General features: G+C 42.8%; 1 protein-coding gene and 1 long non-coding RNA gene across 2 annotated transcripts in view; one reads left to right on the forward strand and one right to left on the reverse strand.

Annotated features, from left to right (window-relative positions):
- Positions 1-1,705, reverse strand: part of abcg1 (ATP-binding cassette, sub-family G (WHITE), member 1) — a 37,968-nt gene extending 36,263 nt beyond the window's left edge. The window contains exon 1 of the mRNA XM_020504652.2: positions 1,477-1,705. Coding sequence (XP_020360241.1) covers positions 1,477-1,539 — 63 coding nt within the window. The 5' untranslated portion in view covers positions 1,540-1,705. The remainder of the gene's footprint in view (positions 1-1,476) is intronic.
- Positions 1,706-1,720: 15 nt separating this feature from the next.
- On the forward strand, positions 1,721-20,179 carry LOC116353605 (uncharacterized). The gene is made up of 3 exons (XR_004203059.1): positions 1,721-1,838; positions 19,238-19,349; positions 19,624-20,179. It is a non-coding gene; the product is annotated as an uncharacterized LOC116353605 (long non-coding RNA).
- The last annotated feature ends 486 nt before the right edge of the window (positions 20,180-20,665 follow it).

Consider the following 20,665-nt stretch of genomic DNA (forward strand, 5'->3'; position numbering starts at 1 on the left):
GTTTCCTAAAAGCCTATACAAATCACACTGTTGGGATAGATACCACTTTATTATAATATGTAATAAGTCATCCTAATATTCTAATAGAATTTGTAAAATGATAAACATTTTTAGAAAACATTTTATTTGCAATATGTAAACTTAACATGGTGAACAGGAATGACATTTACTCTCACGGGTTGCCCTTAATAAGTTATATCTGAAAGCCACACCTCCTGAAAATAACCTAGGGATTACATAAAAAAAATACCCAGATGCTAGGTCAACCAAGCATGAAAGTAAAAGATACCCAACTGGCTGGTCAAAATAACCCAGCATGTGTTTTATCCAATATTTACCCAGTGCTGGGTTACCAAATGACCCAAATTGGATTGTTTTTAACCCAGCATTTATGGCCACCAGGTTAAACAAAACTGACTAAATTAAAAACTTGCAGATTGATATATGTTGCCTAATAATTAGCAAATACTGTTATCGTTCTTGTAATTATCATGATTTGAAAACGCAAAACATATATTAAAGTATTTCCCACATAGTATTAATACAATCATAATCAGTGGTGGAAAAGGTACCCAATAGTCATACATGAGTAAAAGGAAATAGGAAATGACTCAAGAAATAAAGTGAAAGTCACCCAATAACATAATACTTAAGTAAAAGTCTAAAAGTATTTGGTTTTAAATATACTCAAGTATCAAAACTAAATGTAATTGCAAAAATGAACTTAAGTATCAAATGTAAAAGTATAAATCATTTCAAATTCCTAATATTAAGCAAACCAGATGGCACAATTGTTTATGTTTTTTTTTTTTTACGGATAGCCAGGGGCACACTACAACACTCAGACATAATTTAGAAAACAAAGCAATGTGTTTAGTGAGTCACCAGATCAGAGGCTGGTAGAGATGACCGGGGATGTTCTCTTGATAAGTGCGTGAAATGGTTCATTTCTGTCCTGCTAAGCACTCAAAATGTAAAGGAGTACTTTTGGGTGTCAGTGAAAATGTATGGAGTAAGAAGTACATCACTTTCTTTAGGAATGTAGTAAAAGTAAAAGTTGTCAAAAATCGAAATAGTAAAGTACAGATACCACAAAAACTACTGAAATAGCACTTTAAAGTATTTTTACTTAAATACTTTATACCACTGATCATAATGCATTTCAATCATTTGGCGAGGGGATATTACAGTTCATATTCTCATCAAGGCTGCCTATTATGATGAACAGTTTTGGACATTATGATGAACAAGAAGAACTGATACCAAAATGCTGATCAAACATTTTCATTTAAAGAAATGCACAACTTGCCAGCCCTTCATTGTAAATAAGCATTTTTTCTTAATCAACTTGCCTGGTTAAATAAAGGATAAATAAAAGGATAAAAAAAATGTCATTAAAGAAAATACCATCAATATTATCACAACACATTGACACAATCACATTTTCATTTTTAATGAATAAGAGCGTTTTCTTACCATTAGGATGGAGTTAGTGACAGTGGCGTTATTCACAGAAAATGCTGCCATAAGACATGCCATTCCCCCTCCAAAAATGGATCCAATAAATGGACAAAAATATTCCACCTAAAAAACTGCACAAATCTGTTGCATCGCCGCTTGGTATGCGCTGAGCACCTAAAAAAGGTGTTCACTCTTCTTATGTTCTCTCCCGCGTGTCTTACCTGCCCTGTGCCCAGGACGAAATCAGTAGCCTGTTGTTTACAAGCGCACAACCAGCCAACGTGTTTAAAATGTGACGTCACACACCGGACCGACGGCGACTGGAGGTCTACGGGTGGAAGGAGCAAACGTGCACAAAAATTATCGCCTGTCTCTAGGTAAATGCTTGTGGAATTGCACAATACGCATGTCAATACGCACCAGCTTGCCGGTCACGGTGTAGGTCTACAATACAAAACTTATTATAGGCTACTAAACTCAATTTCGTTATTTTATACCGAGACAGAGTTGAGAACTGATAGCAACAGCATTGGGTCACCATACGTCGATACGTGTAAACATTTAATTCTGAAAACGCTTACCTGTGCAACTGCCGTCCTTCCGAGGGATGCTGAAATTCTAACTTTTAATTAATAAAGACTTGTATCGAATACAACCACCGGTTTCTCAACTCAGCGCAAGTAGGTTTGTGCCAATTGATGCTCTGTTCAAAACAAATTGTAACTGGTAAATCTCCGACTTCATTGCGTTCAAGACAACTCTGGAGGGGAAAAAAAAACTAGCTCCGACTGGGAAAAATCGTTTAAAACAGTCATTCAAAGTCGGAAACTCGGGTTCCGAGTTATCGTGAAAGCACCATTAATCTCAGTTGAGGTTATGTCAAGGCTGCCATGTCTCAGTTGGATCAACTCAACATAGAAAAAAAGTCAGTGGATGTATTACATAAAAGTTTTTATTAAAAGTAGAAGGACGGCAGTTGTAGGGTACTAGGGGGTAACTAGACACCCCTAAGAACACTGTCTAATTGCTGACACAAAAAAGCTAGATTTGGAGAAAAACATTGGTATATGGATGAAGGTCATGGTTAGGTGATAAACTACAAAGGGAAATAAATGTCCAGAGTTTTCACTTTTTTTGTTATTTCATGAAATGTTTCTAGAACTGGGGGTGCCAGTTACCCTGGTAGAAGATTATGGCATAGGGTTTCACACAAGTGTGTTAAAATCCATTTAATACATTTTATTCAGAAATGATTTAGTAAGTAATACTTAAAAAGCTGTCTTATTTTAATTATTTAAATACAATATTGGGGGGAAATGGTGTTGCATATGTCACCATAAATATCCACACTATGAGTAGATTTGATATAATGTACCTGTAGAAAAGGCCCATGGAAGAATCCTTTAATTCTGAAAGAACCATCATTCTCCCGGTGGCCACCCGTCAGCTTAACCTGGAGGGGACCCCCGAGACCCTTAATCTCAGAACGGTGTGACATGATGTTATCCAAGTGAAAGGCTCTGCTGTGACCTTCAGCGTTTCACCTTCAGGAAACAGGGACGTGGCCTATAACATCCCCAATGCCTTCACGGCAGATGGCCTGAATCTCACAGAGCACTCCTGCCCGGTAAGTATTCTACAGAAACAATATCCTCATCTCCAAGGATTGCCTCTTCCTAACCTGGCCATGGTTGCGCCACTCATCCTGATTGGATCAGACCACCCACATCTCGTCACCCCGACCGAGCCTATACGAGCTGGACCAAAAGGAGGGCCCGTTGCTGTCCAGGTCCAGCCCATCTACTTCTCTCCACTTCTCTCCTCTTCACCAGAAGCAATCCAGAAGCAATCCATCCCCCTGTCCCGCCACTGACCTCCTTTGGAATGTGGAGATGCCCTGGAAGAAGGACACCTTCTCCAACCAGAAACTACAGGAGGACACTCACTCGTAACATGACTCCTATGCATTAGACCTCCTGGAGAAGCGCACCACAACCACTGAAATGAATGGCGTTCAGAGGTACGCGACCACTGCTACGGGTGCCCAACCATCCTCCTCTGGCAACCACGACACGGGCTGTACTCCCACTACTGTGTGGAATGGAGCGACGCCTGGTGAAGAATCCTGAGCTTGCTGAAATTAATAACCAAGAGATTTATAACCTTGTGAAGGCAGACTATGTCACCAAAGTGACAGCTCATGAAGAGGGAAACCCACTCAGCGAATCCTGGTATCTCCCTCACCATGTTATCCATCAACACGGTGGGAAGTACAGACTTGTCTTCAACTGTTCATTCCAAGCTGCTAGTCGAAGCCTGAATGACTGTTTACTCCCCGGACCAACTTAGGTCCTTCTGTGCTCGGTGTCCTTCTCCAGTTTTGGCAGCATTTCACAGCCATCAGTGGAGACATCAAAGCCATGTTTCATCAGATTCGTCAGCTGCCTTCCGAACCCACACTGCTCTGGTTCATATGGCGAGATATGGAACGAGACGTAGAGCCCACAATCTATGAATGGCAAGTACTCCCATTTGGCACCACCTGCCATCCTTGCTGTGCCATATATGCTCTGCAGAGACACGCACGGGAGCACCCAGACAGTGACCCAGAAGTATGGGATTTAGTGGAGTATGCCTTCTATGTGGATAACTTCTTACAGAGCGTCCCATCCACGGCTGAAGCAAAAGCACTCCTTGATAAAGTAAGGAATCTCCTGTCGAAAGGGGGATTCGAAGTCCGACAGTGGGCGAGTAACAGAGCGGAGGTTATCCAGCACTTCCCGCCACAAGCCAGGCCCAGTAGCAGTGAACTATGGCTATCGCAGTCTGTCCCTACCCCACAAGAGCCCACTCTAGGACTGAGATGGAGCTGCATACAGGATACCCTGGGGTACAAGCACCACTCAGCCCTGAGTACCAAAACCTCCACTCTGCGCACCATCTATCGGACCCTGGCCAGTCAATACGATCCCCTTGGGTATATCCTGCCATACACAACCCGGGCCAAAGTCTTAGTCCAGGACCTGTGGCAGACCAAGAGGGACTGGGATGAACTGATCCACCCGGCTGACCTAGTGGAATGATGGATCTGTAAGGAAACAGTTATCGGAGCTCCCAAATACCACCCTGTGCTGACCAACTGGGATCATGTCTAGAACTGCACGTGTTCTGTGACGTTCGGAGCGAGCTTATGGGGCGGTTTCCTATCTAAGAGCAGAGGATAAGGCAGGCCACACCCATGTCTCCTTTGTCATGTCCAGGGTCGCACCCAAGAAGCAGTTGTCAATGCCTAGGCTGGAACTCAGTGCTACTCTTTCAGGAGCCCAGTTGGCCTCTAACTTGTGAGCTGAGCTCACCTTGCCAATCCAAAGGGTCATCTACTGGAGTGATTCGACCTTGCTCAAGACAGAGTCCTGCAGGTTGGAGTCATTAAAACTCGTTTTTCAACCACTCCACAAATTTCTTGTTAACAAACTATAGTTTTGGCAAGTCGTTTAGGACATCTACTTTGTGCATGACACAAGTAATTTTCCTACAATTGTTTACAGACAGATTATTTAATTTCCAAATCACTGTATTACAATTCCAGTGGGTCAGAAGTTTACATACACTAAGTTGACTGTGCCTTTAAACAGCTTGGAAAATTCCAGAAAATGTCATGGCTTTAGAAGCTTCTGATAGGCTAATTGACATCATTTGAGTCAATTGGAGGTGTACCTGTGGATGTATTTCAAGGCCTACCTTCAAAATCAGTGCCTCTTTGCTTGACATCATGGGAAAAACAAAAGAAATCAGCCAAGACCTCAGAAAAAAATTGCAAAATTCCACAAGTCTGGTTCATCCTTGGGAGCAATTTCCAAATGCCTGAGGGCACCACGTTCATCTGTACAAACAATAGTACGCAAGTATAAACACCATAGGACTACGCAGATGTCATACCGCTCAGCAAGGAGATGTGTTCTGTCTCCTAGAGATGAACGTACTTTGGTGCGAAAAGTGCAACTTAATCCCAGAACAATAGCAAAGGACCTTGTGAAGATGCTGAAGGCTTGCAAGCCGAAGAACACCATCCCAACCATGAAGCACAGGGGTGGCAGCATCATGTTGTGAGAGTCCTTTGCTGCAGGAGGGACTGGTGCACTTCACAAAATAAATGGCATCATGAGGCAGGAAAATGATGTGGATATATTGAAGCAACATCTCAAGACATCAGTTAAAGCTTGGGTCTTCGAAATGGACAAAGTCAAGATGTTGGAGTGGCCATCACAAATCCCTGACCTCAAGCCTATAGAAAATATGTGGGCAGAACTGAAAAAGTGTGTGCGAGCAAGGAGGCCAACTAACCTGACTTAGTTGCACCAGCTCTGTCAGGAGGAATGGGCCAATTTATTGTGGGAACCTTGTGGAAGACTACCCAAAACGTTTGACCCAAATTAATACATTTAAAGGCAATGCTACCAAACACTAATTGAGTAAACTTTTGACCCACTGGGAATGTGATGAATGAAATAGAAGCTGAAATAAATCATTCCTCAACTATATTATTCTGACATTTCACTTTCTTAAAATAAAGTGGTGATCCTAACTGACCTAAGACAGGGAATTTTAGGATTACATTAATGTCAGGAATTGTGAAAAACTGAGTTTAAATGTATTTGATTAAGGTGTATGTAAACTTCTGACTTCAACTGTATAAAGTGTTCGTCAGAACTCGCATTGCGGAAATCCAAGACCTAACAGAAGTCCAGGAATGGAGGTATGTTGACAGTGTAAACAATCCTGCTGATGACATTACTCGTGAAGACCCTTAGGGAACTGGCTCAACCCCATCGCTGGAGCTTGGGACCACCATTCTTGTCCCAACCAGAGTACGAGTGGCCGACAGCACCCCTCCGCAACCAACTGAAACTCATGAGTTAAGGATGTCCGCCCAATGCTACAGCATCTCAACGGAACCAACAACAGCTCTCACTGACCTAGCACAATCCCAAACACTGCCAGACCTGATCGCTGCCACAAACCAGACCTCAGATGGGGTGGCTTCCATACCCACCTCCCTCGCGGCAGAGACACTACTCCTCCAGCATGCACAAGCAGTTAGTTTCCCTGAGGAGCTAAAAGCTCTGAAAGCCGGTAGAGAAGTGGCTAAGGACAGCCGTCTTCTCTCTCTTGCCCCAGAATATGACCAAATCCTCGGAGTGATCAGAGTCGGAGGGAGGCTGCGCCAAGCAGAAATCTTGGATCCCGATGCTATCCACCCAATTATCCTTGACTCCAGACACCTTATTACCAGCCTCCTCATCAAGAGTTATGATGAGAGGCTTCTCCACCCAGGGCCAGAGAGAGTCTATGGGGAGATGAGGCGGAAGTACTGGATACTTGGAGGAGGAGCCATTCCTAAGCACCCATACGCCTGCGTGGAATGTCAGAGATGGCGGGCAAGAGCCACTGTGCCCAAAATGGCAGATTTACCCCCTGCTCGCTTGCGCCTCCTCAAACCACCCTTCTGGTAAACGAGTAGATTATTTTTGGCCCCTTGACGATCAAGCTAGGTCGTTGAGTGGAAAAGCGCTGGGGCAATCTATTCAAGTGTTTGACAACTACATGTGTCCACCTGAACCTACTGGAGAGTTTGGATACTGAAGCCTTCCTCATGGCCCTACGGCGGTTTATTTCCCAATGGGGGAAACCCTACGAGATCCTGGCTGACAGGGGCACCAACTTCAAGGCAGGAGAAGCCAGGTTGGAGGAAGCCTTCCAAGCCATGGAACCCAGCCTCCAGGATCAGCTGATGGACCAACAAATCTCATTCAAATGTAACCCTCCAGGAGCTCCTCATTTTGGAGGAACATTGGAGCGAGAGATCAAATCTGTAATGACGGTCTTACGAGTCGTCCTGGGGGATCAAACTGTCACTGAAACTGTCTTGCGGACCGTCCTGATAAAGGTGGAAGGGATACTGAACTCCAAACCCTTGGCATATCTCTTTGCAGACATCGCTGGCCCCAATCCGGTTACACCGAATATGTTCTTGATGGGAAGCCGAGATGCATCACTTCCTCAAGCCATGTATTCTGATACCAACCTTGTTGGCAGACGCTGTTGGCGACACAGCCAACTCTTGGCTGACCATTTCTGGGCCCGATTAATTTGGGATTACCTACCAAGCCTACAGCACAGAGGGAAATGGCAGAAAGAAACAGCCAGCCTGGAAACTGGCCAAGTTGTAATGATAGTGGACCCTCAGCTGCCTCGAGCCTCCTGGCCGGTGGGCCATATCACTAAGAGCATGCCTGGGACCGATGGTCGTGTTAGATCAGTGGAGATCCAGTTAAAAAACCAGACATACATCCGGCCAATTGCTCGACTAACTCCTCTACCTGAGATGACAGAGGACGGGGAGCAATGAGCCTTTTTGAGGAGTGTGGAATTTAACACATTTCCGGGGTGGCTGTAGAAAATGTCCAATTATGTCACTTCTGAAGGTAATTGGTTGCATCAGATCTTATTTAGGGGCTTCAAAGCAAAGGGGTCAATACATATGAACGCACTTTTCTGGGGTTTTATGTTGAATTTTTTAAAACAAGTAATTGTTTTTAATTCACTTCACCAATTTGGACAATTTTGTGTATGTCCATTACATGAAATTCAAATAAAAATCTATTTAATAACAGGTTGTAATGCAACAAAATAGGAAAAACAACAGGGTGATTAATACTTTTGCAAGTCACTCTATATCTTCATTGGAATATATCTAAACTTTTTCAAAACTTAAAAAAATTGATAAACGTACCATAAAATATTTTTCCTAAAGTTGTAATGAGATAGCATTGGTAGCCAGAGAAAGTGTTTTGAGAAATAATTTGGTGACATCTGGTATTCTTAATGTGAATTACGGGGGGGGGGGCAGTTACCCCAGGGGGCTAGTTACCCCCTAGTACCCTACAGGACATACATAGTTAGGCTACAGGTAAGCGTTTTCAGAATTGCCATTTTTACATGTAGGTCTACCCACTGGGCGCACACTGGTTGAATAAACGTTGTTACCACTTAATTTGAATGAAATTACTTTGAACCAAATTGGAACAAACTGCCCAGTGGGGTAGGCCAATCAACAGATGGCCACTCAATGTTGTTGCTATCAAATCCCTCAACCAATTATCAATAGGCCTACTAAACTCTGTCTCAATAGAACGGAGTTGAACATTCCTCAGTTACTAAGGAAACTCCATAAAAATGGGAAGCAAAATTGTTCTAAAAACATATAAATTATAGTTTTGATGATATTCCCATTAAATATCACATAGGAAAGGATCATCCTAAGATTATAGGCAACATTCATCTTGTGTTCTCTTGTGATAGGCTATAGAATATATTTTCATGGACAAAAATGTTTATATGGGAAACAGGGCTCCCAGGTCAGTCAACAGGTTTAGAATTGAGGACAGTAATTTTAACACTCCCTCTTGTGGATAGTTGTGCAAACAACCATTGCATAAGTCATGTTTGCCTAGTGTTCATGAATATTTATACCAGGGACTGCAACTATACTAATAAATCTAAACACAACATGCAACAATTTAAACTAGTTACAGTTCAGCTAGATGTTCTTTACCATTCGGCCATCAGATTTGCCACCAATGCTCCTTATAGGACACATCAATGCACTCTATACTCCTCTGTAATCTGGTCATCTCTGTATACCCTTCGCAAGACCCTCTGGTTGATGCTTATTTATAAAACCCTCTTAGGCCTCATTTCCCCTATCTGAGATATCTACTGCAGCCCTCATCCTCCACATACAACACCCATGCTGCCAGTCACATTCTGATAAAGGTCCCTAAAGGACACACATTCCTGAGTCGCTCCTCTTTTCAGTTCGCTGTAGCTAGCAACTGGAAAGAGCTGCAACAAACACTCAAACTGGATAGTTTTATCTCGATCTCTTCATTCAAAGACTCAATCATGGACACTATTACTGACAGTTGTGGCTGCTTTGTGTGATGTATTGTTGTCACTACCTTTTAGCCCTTTTGTGCTGTTGTCTGTGCCCCATAATGTTTTACCACGTTTTGTGCTGCTACCATGTTGTGTTGCTACCATGTTGTTGTTATGTTGTGTTGTTGCCATGCTGTGTTGTGTTGTGTTGTCATGTGTTGCTGCCTTGCTATGTTGTTGTCTTATGTCTCTCTTTATGTAGTGTTGTCTCTCTTGTTGTGATGTGTGTTTTATCCTATATTTATATTGTATTTATTCTTTATTTTAAATCCCATGCACCCGTCCCCGCAAGAGGCCTTTTGCCTTTTGGTAGGCAGTCATTGTAATTAGGAATTTGTTCTTAACTGACATGCCTAGTTAAATAAAGGTTGAATACAAATTCAAAATAAATATTAGGAAAACAGTAAATTGAAATAAATGAGTCATTTCCCATTACTGGGCAGGGAGTGCATATGCCCACCCACTTGGGAGACTGGCCCACCCACTGGGAGCAAGGCCCAACCAATCAGAATAAGTTTTTCCCCACAAGAGTGCTATATTACAGACGGAAATAGTCCTCAGTTTCATCAGCTGTCTGGGTGGCTGGTCTCAGATGATCCCACAGGTAAGAAGCCGGATATGGAGGTCCTGGGCTGGTGTGGTTACACGTGGTCTGCGGTTGTGAGGCTGGTTGGACTTACTGCCAAATTCTCTAAAACGACGTTGGAGGCTTATGGTAGAGAAATTAACTTTAAATTCTCTGTTATCAGCTCTGGTGGACATTCCTGCTGTAAGCATGCCAATTGCAAGCTCCCTCAACTTGAAACAACTGTGGCATTGTGTTGTGCGACACAACTGCACATTTTAAAGTCGCCTTTTATTGTTCCCAGCACAAGTTGCACCTGTGTAATGATCATGCTATTTAATCAGCTTCTTGATATGCCACACCTGTCAGGTGGATGGATAGGAGATAGTGGCTCTTGAAGGGATGGCTGCCGTTTTATGGGCTCCTAAACAACTGTGCAATTTTCTTTTCTTTTTCACATCGTTTGTAACCTTTTTTGTGCATAATGCTGCTACTGTCTCTGATGAACGAAAAGAGCTTCTGGATATCAGAACAGAGATTACTTACCTCGAACTGGACAAATATTATTTTCTTTAATGAGTCCAACATAAGGATATACTGCTTCTCCAAGACCAGGCCCAAATCCCCATCATTCACGTGAAGAAAAGATGGAAAAACGGGCGGAGATCGAGGTGCCTTGTGAGGGTTGGTCGGCAAGTGGGTAACCTGTCTCTACCATCCGTTCTATTGGCCAACGTGCAATCACTGGAGAATAAACGGGATGATCTCCATTCGAGACTAATCCCACCAACGGGACATTAAAAACTGTAATATCTTATGTTTCACGAGTTGTGGCTGAACAACAACACAGATAATATACAGTTGGCTGGGTTTTCCGTGCATCGGCAGGACTGAAGAGCTACGTCTGGTAAGACGAAGGGTGGTGTTGTGTGTGTCTATTTGTCAATAACAGCTGGTGCGCTATGTCTAATATTAAGGAAGTCTAGAGGTATTGCTCGCCTGAGGTAGAGTACCTCATGATAAGTTGTAGACCACACTATTTACCAAGAGCTTTCATCTATATTTTCGTAGCCATTTATTTACCACCACAAACCGATGCTGGCACTAAGACCGCACTCAACGAGCTGTATAAGGCAAGCAAGAAAATGCTCATCCAGAAGCGGTGCTCCTAGTGACCGGGTACTTTAACGCATGCAAACTTAAATCTGTTTTACCTACTTTCTACCAGTATGTAACAAGTGCAACAACAGGGGAAAAAACTCTATACCACCTCTACTCCACACACAGAGATGCATACAAGGCTCTCGCTTGCCCTCCATTTGGCAAATCTGACCATAATTCCAACCTCCTGATTCCTGCTTACAAACAAAACTAAAGCAGGAAGTACCAGTGACTCGCTCAATACGGAAATGGTCAGATGACGCGAATGCCATACTACAGGACTGTTTTGCTAGCACAAACTGAAATATGTTCCGGAATCCATCCAATGACACTGAGGAGTATAACACCTCAGTCACCAGCTTCAACAATAAGTGCATCGACGACGTTGTCCCCACAGTGACAACGTGGTACATATCCCAACCAGAAACCATGGATTTCAGGCAACATCCGCACTGAGATAAAGACTAGAGCTAATGCTTTCAAGGAGCGGGACACAAATCCGGACACTTATAAGAAATCCCGCTATGCCCTCAGACGAACTATCAGACAGGCAAAGCGTAAACACAGGACTAAGATTGAATCCTACTACACCAGCTCTGACACTTGTCCGATAAGGCATCGCTTGCAAACTATTACGGACTACAAAGGTAAACCCAGCCGTGAGATGCCCAGTGACGCAAGCCACCAGACGAGCTAAATGCCTTTTATGCTCGCTTCAAGGCAAGCAACACTGGAGTATGAATGAGAGCACCAGCTGTTCCGGACGACTGTGTGATCACACTCTCCGTAGCTAATATGAGCAAGACCTTTAAACTGGTCAACATTCACAAGGCTGAGTGCTAGACAGATTACCAGGACTTGTACTCAGAGCATGCGCAGACCAACTGGCAAGTGTTTTCACTGACATGTTCAACCTCTACCTGATCGAGTCTGTAATACCTACATGTTTCAAGCAGTTCACCATAGTCCGTGTGCCCAAGAAAGCAAGGTAACCTGCCTAAATAACTACCGCCCTGTAGCACTCAAGTCGGCAGCCGTGAAGTGCTTTGAAAGGCTGGTCATGGCTCACATCAACACCATCATCCCGGAAACCCTAGACCCACTTCAATTCGCATACCACCCCAAAAGATCCACAGATGATGCAACTTCAATCGCACTCCACACTGCCCTTTACCACCTGGACAAAAATAACACCTATGAGAGAATGCGGTTCATTGACTACAGCTCAGCGTTCAACACCATCGTGCCCAAAAAGGACCCTGGGATTAAACACCTCCCTCTGCAACTGGATCGTGGACTTCCTGATGGGCCGCCCCCATGTGGTAAGGGTAGGCAACAACACGTCTGTCACACTGATCCTCAACACGGGGGAACCTCAGGGGAACCTTTGCTGATGACACAATAGTGGTAGGCTTAATCACCAACAACGATGAGACAGCCTATAGGGAGGAGGTCAGAGACCTGGCAGTGTGGTGCCAGGACAACAACCTCTCCCTCAACGTGAGCAAGACAAAGGAGGTGATCGTTAGCCCCCTCCTGTACTCCTTGTTCACATACGACTGCGTGGCCAAGCACGACTTCAACACCCTCATTAAGTTTGGTGATGACACAATAGTGGTAGGCATAATCACCAACAACGATGAGACAGCCTATAGGGAGGAGGTCAGAGACCTGGCTGTGTGGTTCCAGGACAACAACCTCTCCCTCAACGTGAGCAAGACAAAGGAGGTGATCATGGACATCAGGAAAAGGAGGGCCGAACACGCCCCCATTCACATCGAAGGGCCGTAGTGCAGCTGGTCAAAACTTTCAAGTTCCTTGGTGTCCATATCACCAATGAACTATCATGGTCTAAACACACAAAGACAGTCGTGAAGAGCCCGAAAAGATTTGGCATGGGTCCCCAGATCCTCAAAAAGTTCTACAACTGCACCATCGAGAGCATCTTGACCAGTTGCATCACCGCCTGGCATGACAACTGCTCAGCATCCGACCTTTAGGGTAGTGCGTACGGCCCAGTACATCACTGGGGCTAAGCTTCCTGCCATCCAGGACCTACAGTACCAGTCAAAAGTTTGGACACACCTACTCATTCAAGGGTTTTTCTTTATAGGGTTTGGACCTCATGGGCCTCTGTGTGGGGATCTTCCAGAGATGTTATTGTGGGCTGTGTTTGAAAGCTTTACTAGCTGTCAAATCCTTGCTTCCTCCATACTCATCTCCTCAATTCCTCTCACAGTGCATTGGAGGACCGGAACCGATGTTCCTCCCTTGGAACGCCTCCTCCAATGAGCTTTGAGAGGAATTGTGAAAACAAGGATGGAGGAAGCAAGGATTTGACTGCTAGTAATGTTTTCAGACACAGGTGTGATGTCAGAGACAAAGTCCATGAAAACAGATTTGTGGGGGTTTACTCCATTGTAATAGTGTCACGCTGTGCTGACTGAATTAGCGGAGGTATGGAGAGATAACCCAGACAATGCAGCAGGCAGCTATATTTACAAATGGCAATCCACGAATGCCTTTAGCCTCTCCCATACCAGAATGCATTGTGTTTTTCATTCAGGCCATGTAGAACAGGAGCAAATTATGTTCACCAGACCTGGGGTCAAATACTATTCAAAATATTTCAAATACTTTGAGTGTTTGCTTTAACCTGCACTTTTGGGAGATCTCCATTGGGTCCATTGCGGCAGGGTAGCCTAGTGGTTACAGTGTTGGACTACACCTGTTAAATGAAATGCATTCCATGTGACTACCTCATGAAGCTGGTTGAGAGAATGTCAAGAGTGTGCAAAGCTGTCATCAAGGCAAAGGGTGGCTACTTTGAAGAATCTCAAATAGAAAATATATATTTTTGGTAACTACATGATTCCCTATGTGTTTTTTCATAGTTTTGATGTCTTCACTATTATTCTACAATGTAGAAAATATAAAAAATGAAGAAAAACCCTTGAATGAGTAGGTGTGTCCAAACTTTTGACCGGTACTGTATATACTATTTTGTTTTATATTTTTCATTTATTTAACCTTCATTTAACTAGGCAAGTCAGTTAAGAACTTAAGAACAAATTCTTATTCATAATGACGGCATACAACGGCCAAACCGGGACGACACTGGGCAAATTGTGCGCCACCCTATGGGACTCCCAATCCCGGCCAGTTGTGATACTAGGTGGTGTCAGAGACTCCAGTCACCCAAGTCGTAGACTGTTCTCTCTGCTACCGCACAGCAAGCGGTAACAGAGCACCAAGTCTAGGTCCAAAAGGCTCCTTAACAGCTTCGACCCCCAAGCCATTAGACTGTTGAACAATTATTCAAATGGCCACATTGATTAATACATTGACACCCCCCCCCCCACTACTCGCTGTTTATTATCTATGCGTTGTCACTTTACCCCTACCTACATGTACAAATTACCTCGACTAACCTATTGTTAATTTATTGTGTTACTTTGTATTTTATTTAGTAAATATTTTATATTTCTTGAACTGCATTGTTGGTTAAGGGCTTGTAAGTAAGCATTTCACGGTATTCGACACATGTGATTTGATTATCTTGGCAAATGAGATTTGCTCACTAACCGGAATGTCAACAAATTTGAGAGAAATCAGCTTTTTGTGCATATGGAACATCTCTGGGATCTTCAATTTCAGCTTATGAAAAATGGGACCAACACTACATGTTGCGTTTTATATTTGTGTTCAGGGATGGAACAAAGACTGTTCATAATGTCAAATCAAATATTAGGAGAAACCACAATGTCAGGCATGTGTAGGTTGTAAAAGGCAACGCAGTAGCCTATTTTGTAGGAGTGCTCTACCCCTCACTGGGCGGGCTGTGCATGTGGAAGAGGGAGCCAGTCATGTGCCTCTGCTGCTGATGCTGTTGCTACTGCTGCCTGGGAGGGGTTGTGAATACTACATTTCTGCTGACAATGCTGTGCATAGTTCTCCACAGATATGTTTATCATAATGTTGAAATCTGAAATCAGGTATTTTGGCTCAAATGTTTAACAACAGAAAAAGAGGTGTAGTAATCATCAGCAAACATGGGATCTACAAAAGACAAAACTAACCCTGTATAATTTTTCCCTATTTGGTAGTGATTTAATTTTCTCAGGGAAAACAAAAATGCTTAATCACAAAATAGCCTACAGTACAAGTTAGATTGATCACAGCAGTCTTGATCAAATTGGTAACACAGTATTTAGCTCCTCCTCTTCACAGCCATATAGTAGCCTGTGTCTTTTGTCAGGTCTAGAGTCTCACACTCATTCAAGACGATGAAGAAAATGAAGAATGAAAAAAAGGATGGATTTCTGATATTGATCACAAGAGCAGCTGCTCATTGATTTCACCACTCCAACACAGTTCCACCTCCGACACCGCCAAAACATCCACTATGCGTGTGTCTGCTATCACTGGTTAACACTTGTTCTGATTGAATTCAGGCCCTAGACAGATCATTAAAATGGTGTGTATTGCTTTCATTTAATGTTTGCACTAACATAATGATTCACAGCACCAGATACCAGTAACGGTCTATCATTCTGTCATACAGTACACGCTTGTATTTTTCATACAGCCTTCTACATCTAGCTACTGTACATATTGAACATCCTCTCAGGCTAGGGGCACAACAATGTATGAATTAATGATTGGATCAGAATCTCCATTATAATCATTGGCCAGTACAGAGAATGAAGTAAAACCACAAGTCCAAATCCCTATCTCTATCCGTGGCTAATTTAAGAAAAGGGACCGTTTTAGCTAGCTAGCTAGCCACCGGAGGACAACAACACAACTACAGTCGTGGCCAAAAGTTTTGAGAATGACACAAATATAAATTTTCACAAAGTCTGCTGCCTCAGTTTGTATGATGGCAATTTGCATATGAATGTTATGAAGAGTGATCAAATTAATTGCAATTAATTGCAAAGTCCCTCTTTGCCATGCAAATGAACTGAATCCACAAAAATCATTTCATCTGCATTTCAGCCTTACCACAAAAGGACCAGCTGACATCATGTCAGTGATTCTCTTATTAACACAGGTGTGAGTGTTGACGAGGACAAGGCTGGAGATCACTCTGTCATGCTGATTGAGTTCGAATAACAGACTGGAAGCTTCAAAAGGAGGGTGGTGCTTGGAATCATTGTTCTTCCTCTGTCAACCATGGTTACCTGCAAGGAAATACGTGCCGTCATCATTGCTTTGCACAAAAAGGGCTTAACAGGCAACGATATTACTGCCAGGAAGATTGCACCTAAATCAACCATTTATCAGATCATCAAGAACTTCAAGGAGAGCGGTTCAATTGTTGTGAAGTAGGCTTCAGGGCGCCCAAGAAAGTCCAGCAAGCTCCAGGACCGTCTCCTAAAGTTGATTCATTTGCGAGATCGGGGCACCACCAGTACAGAGCTTGCTCAGGAACGGCAGCAGACAGGTGTGAGTTCATCTGCACTCACAGTGAGGCAAAGACTTTTGGAGGATGGCTTGGTGTCAAGAGGGGCAGCAAAGAAGCCACTTCTCTCCAGGAAAAACATCAGGGACAGACTGATATTCTGCAAAAGGTACAGGGATTGAACTGCTGAGGACTGGGGTAAAGTCATTTTCACTGATGAATCACCTTTCTGATTGTTTGGGGCATCCGGAACAAAGCTTGCCCAGAGAAGACATGGTGAGTGCTACAATCAGTCCTGTGTCATGCCAACAGTAAAGCATCCTGAGACCATTCATGTGTGGGGTTGCTTCTCAGCCAAGGGGGTGGGCTCACTCACAAGAACACAGCCATGAATAAAGAATGGTACCAACACATCCTCCGAGAGCAACTTCTCCCAACCATCCAGGAACAGTTTGGTGACGAAAAATGCCTTTTCCAGCATGATGGAGCACCTTGCCATAAGGCAAAAGTGATAACTTATCGGCTCGAGGAACAAAACATTGATATTTTGGGTACATGGCCAGGAAACTCCCCAGACCTTAATCCCATTGAGAGCTTGTGGTCAATCCTCAAGAGGCGGGTGGACAAACAAAAACACACAAATTCTGACAAACTCCAAGCATTGATGGGCTGCCATCAGTTAGGATGTGGCACAGAAGTTAATTGACAGCATGCCAGGGCGGATTGCAGAGGTCTTGAAAAAGAAGGGTCAACACTGCAAATATGGACTCTTTGCATCAACTTCATGTAATTATCAATAAAAGCCTTTGACACTTGAAATGCTGAAATGCTTGTAATTATACTTCAGTATTCCATAGTAACATCTGACAAAATATTTAAAGACACTGAAGCAGCAAACTTTGTGGAAATTAATATTTGTGTCATTCTCAAAACTTTTGGCCATGACTGTAGATGCAACAATTCAAGTGGTTTCTGTTGATGAGGTATGCTCTCAAAGCGATTTGATAGGTGACACGTGAAATCAAAGCTGGATTCCCTTGACACTTTTTTTCCCGCCAGGACCATTCACAGTTGAGCTCGCTCAGTTTAGCTCAACACGCTGATTGGCAATTTTTTATACTTTTTTTGTCAAGAGAGGCCAAATGCTCGCTGGCTTCCCTTGCACTCAATGCTACAGGAGGCAACAATGTCATACTCATTTCAGACCAGACAGTATCAGATAGATGGCCTACACGTAGAGAGACAGAGGGGTGATGTTTTGCTCGCTCAGATGCTTTCTCCTGTGAGATACATTCAGCCTTTTGCGAATTGAAGGAAAATTATGAAACAGAGAGACAATAGTTTCTTAAAAAAGATATGTATATATATTTTGGGGTACATTTCTGGGAGAAACCTGGCTTGACTTGGTGTCCATGAATACACGCCACTGCCAGATACCAGACCGCCAAGTGTTTCATGGCAGTCTAAAACAAATCTATGGGCTTGAAAAAAAGAAGACACCTGTACCAAGTCAGATATATAGTTGAAATTCATTCAATTTTGAGTTTGCATCCCAATATTACACTTTTTTATAAGCATCACAGAAGTCTGAATATAACAAAACCGTTACAAAAATAGAAATGCAACATGTAAGGTGTTGGTCCCATGTTTCATGAGCTGAAATCAAATATCCCAGAAATGTTGCGCACACATTTATTTACATCCCTGTTGGTGAGCATTTCATCCAACCAGCCTCAAAACTGCAGACCACGTGTAGCCATGCAAGCCCAGGACCTCCACATCTGGCTTCTTCACCTGTCGGGATCGTCTGAGACCAGCCACCCGGACAGCTGATAAAACTGAGGAGTATTTCTATCTGTAATAAAGCCCTTTTGGGGGAAAACTCATTCTGATTTTCAGGGCCTGGCTCCCCAGTGGGTGGGCCTATGCCCTTCCAGGCTCACCCATGGTTGTGCCCCTGCAAACTCATGTGAAATCCATAGATTAGGGACTCATTTATTTTTTTTCAATTGACTGGTTTCCTATGAACTGTAACTCAGTAAAATGGTTGAAATTGTTGCATGTTGTGTTTATATGTTTGGTCAGTATAGAAACACCGGATTTTCAGTGTAAAATAAAGAAAATATTTTTCATTAACTGTGAAATAATGAAAAATATTAATAACATTCCACCCATGAGGCCACTAGGTCATTTGACTGCAGGAAATGGCTACTGGATGCCCTTGAAACTATTTGCCCCAGCTCCATTGCTCAGAGTACATGCAACAGTGGAAGGGTTAGGTCAGGTGCTCCCCCCCCCCCCCCCTCCAGATGTCAGTGGGCCCGGCTCTCTCTCTCGCTGAGTGTTATTGGTGATTATTGTTGATTCCGTAAACTCCCACAACTCCTCCCCCTTGGGGGGTGGAATTTTGTATATAACAGCCTCAACAGAGGCAGGCACAGTGCCTGGTGAGTCAGGGGTTTATTGAAGAAACAAAATGAGGAGACTGGGTTTGGTCATGCTAGTTCTGCTGCTGCTGACAGCAGTGCAAGGTACACTTCAAGATTAACAGAGTGGCATTACTCACAAGACAAGAACTCAACATGTTGGTCATGAAGGGGTACTTTCGTTCATCCCAGTCAAGTTTTGTTCTATTTTTCTTACAGCTGATGACACAAAGGTTCAGGGCTGGACCTGTGGCTACAGAGGGGCTTGCCGCAAGTACTGCTATGCCCAGGAGTACATGGTTGGTTACCATGGCTGCCCACGCAGATTAAGGTACTATAGTGTGTGTCATGATGCAGACCTATATCAAGCATATTTCTAAAATACTTTCAAAAACTTGGTGTGATTGATTTAGGAGTTTGCACCTTTGGGACTACTCCATTGGTTCCATTGTACCAGTTGAGCCTAATCAAGCACACCTCAAGTATTTCATAAATATTTTTAGCCCAGGTCTGGAATAATGCAATAAAATGGATAAAGCATCACATTAAAGGATTGAAAATTCAAGTATAACATGTGACTCGAACCACTCATTATTCCTATACAGATGCTGTGCTTTGCGTTTCTAACCTGGCATGATACATGACTGCAGGAGATCAACATAAACAATCTGGAGCCAAATTCTGTGACCTTTTTTTTATCAGAATGCATTTGGGAACTAGGAATATTAACCTATACTATAACTGCTATGAGGATCCTGTTTCATATCAAAATAGTGCATTAGTGCTTCCTAACAAGGGACTAGTCTCTGTTGAGGCAAGCACACATTCAGTATGAACATGTAATGCATCTCTGCTTAGTATTGGCTTTAATTGGATTAGAGAAGTCAAAACAGCTCTAGTTTTATGCTTGTCACGCCATGCCTGGCATTGTGAAGTTCCAGGACAATAACAATTCACTTACCCAAATTCTGTCTGTTAGCAATATGCATAGCATTAAAATCATTTTAAAGTTTGTTGTTCATAGATATTACTGGTGTGAAGAAAAATTTTGAAGCGTTTTCCTTGTGAACTCTTATATTTGTGACAAGACATCTGATTAATTGTATTCCATTCATTATCTAACTGTATTAGTTCAAATACAATAAAATACTTTTTACTGTTCATACAGTTTGTTTCATAGTGTGATTGTAATATAATTTCATTGTAACAGAAAACTTCAGGTTGTTGTGGTGTGGAAATACAAATACATGATGCAGCTGCTGAGCAAGAATTGTCACAAGGACAAATGAAAACACTGATGCAACAATTGTTGGGCTCTATATTCTTTTCAACTTGGTAGTGTAGTAACACATGATTATTTTAGTAAAAAGAATGAGCACTACTGTACATTGAGTAGCTTTCCTCATATAAATATAAACACAGAATATATTGGTTTTTCTATCTTCAGTGCAAAAAATATGCAGCTGGGGGTTATGCTGAGGATAAGACAACTATTCCTGCACTTGCAGCAAAGCCAGGCAGTTATGAATCAGAATGAAACAGGGATCTGGTCAGACTTGGGTTCAAATACTATTTGAAATAATTTCATGTGCAGTATCCTTCAAAAGTTTGAACACACCTACTCATTCATGGGTTTGTCTTTATTTT

This window comes from Oncorhynchus kisutch, linkage group LG15 (assembly GCF_002021735.2).
Source record: "Oncorhynchus kisutch isolate 150728-3 linkage group LG15, Okis_V2, whole genome shotgun sequence".
In the NCBI taxonomy this organism is placed as follows: Eukaryota; Metazoa; Chordata; class Actinopteri; order Salmoniformes; family Salmonidae; genus Oncorhynchus; species Oncorhynchus kisutch.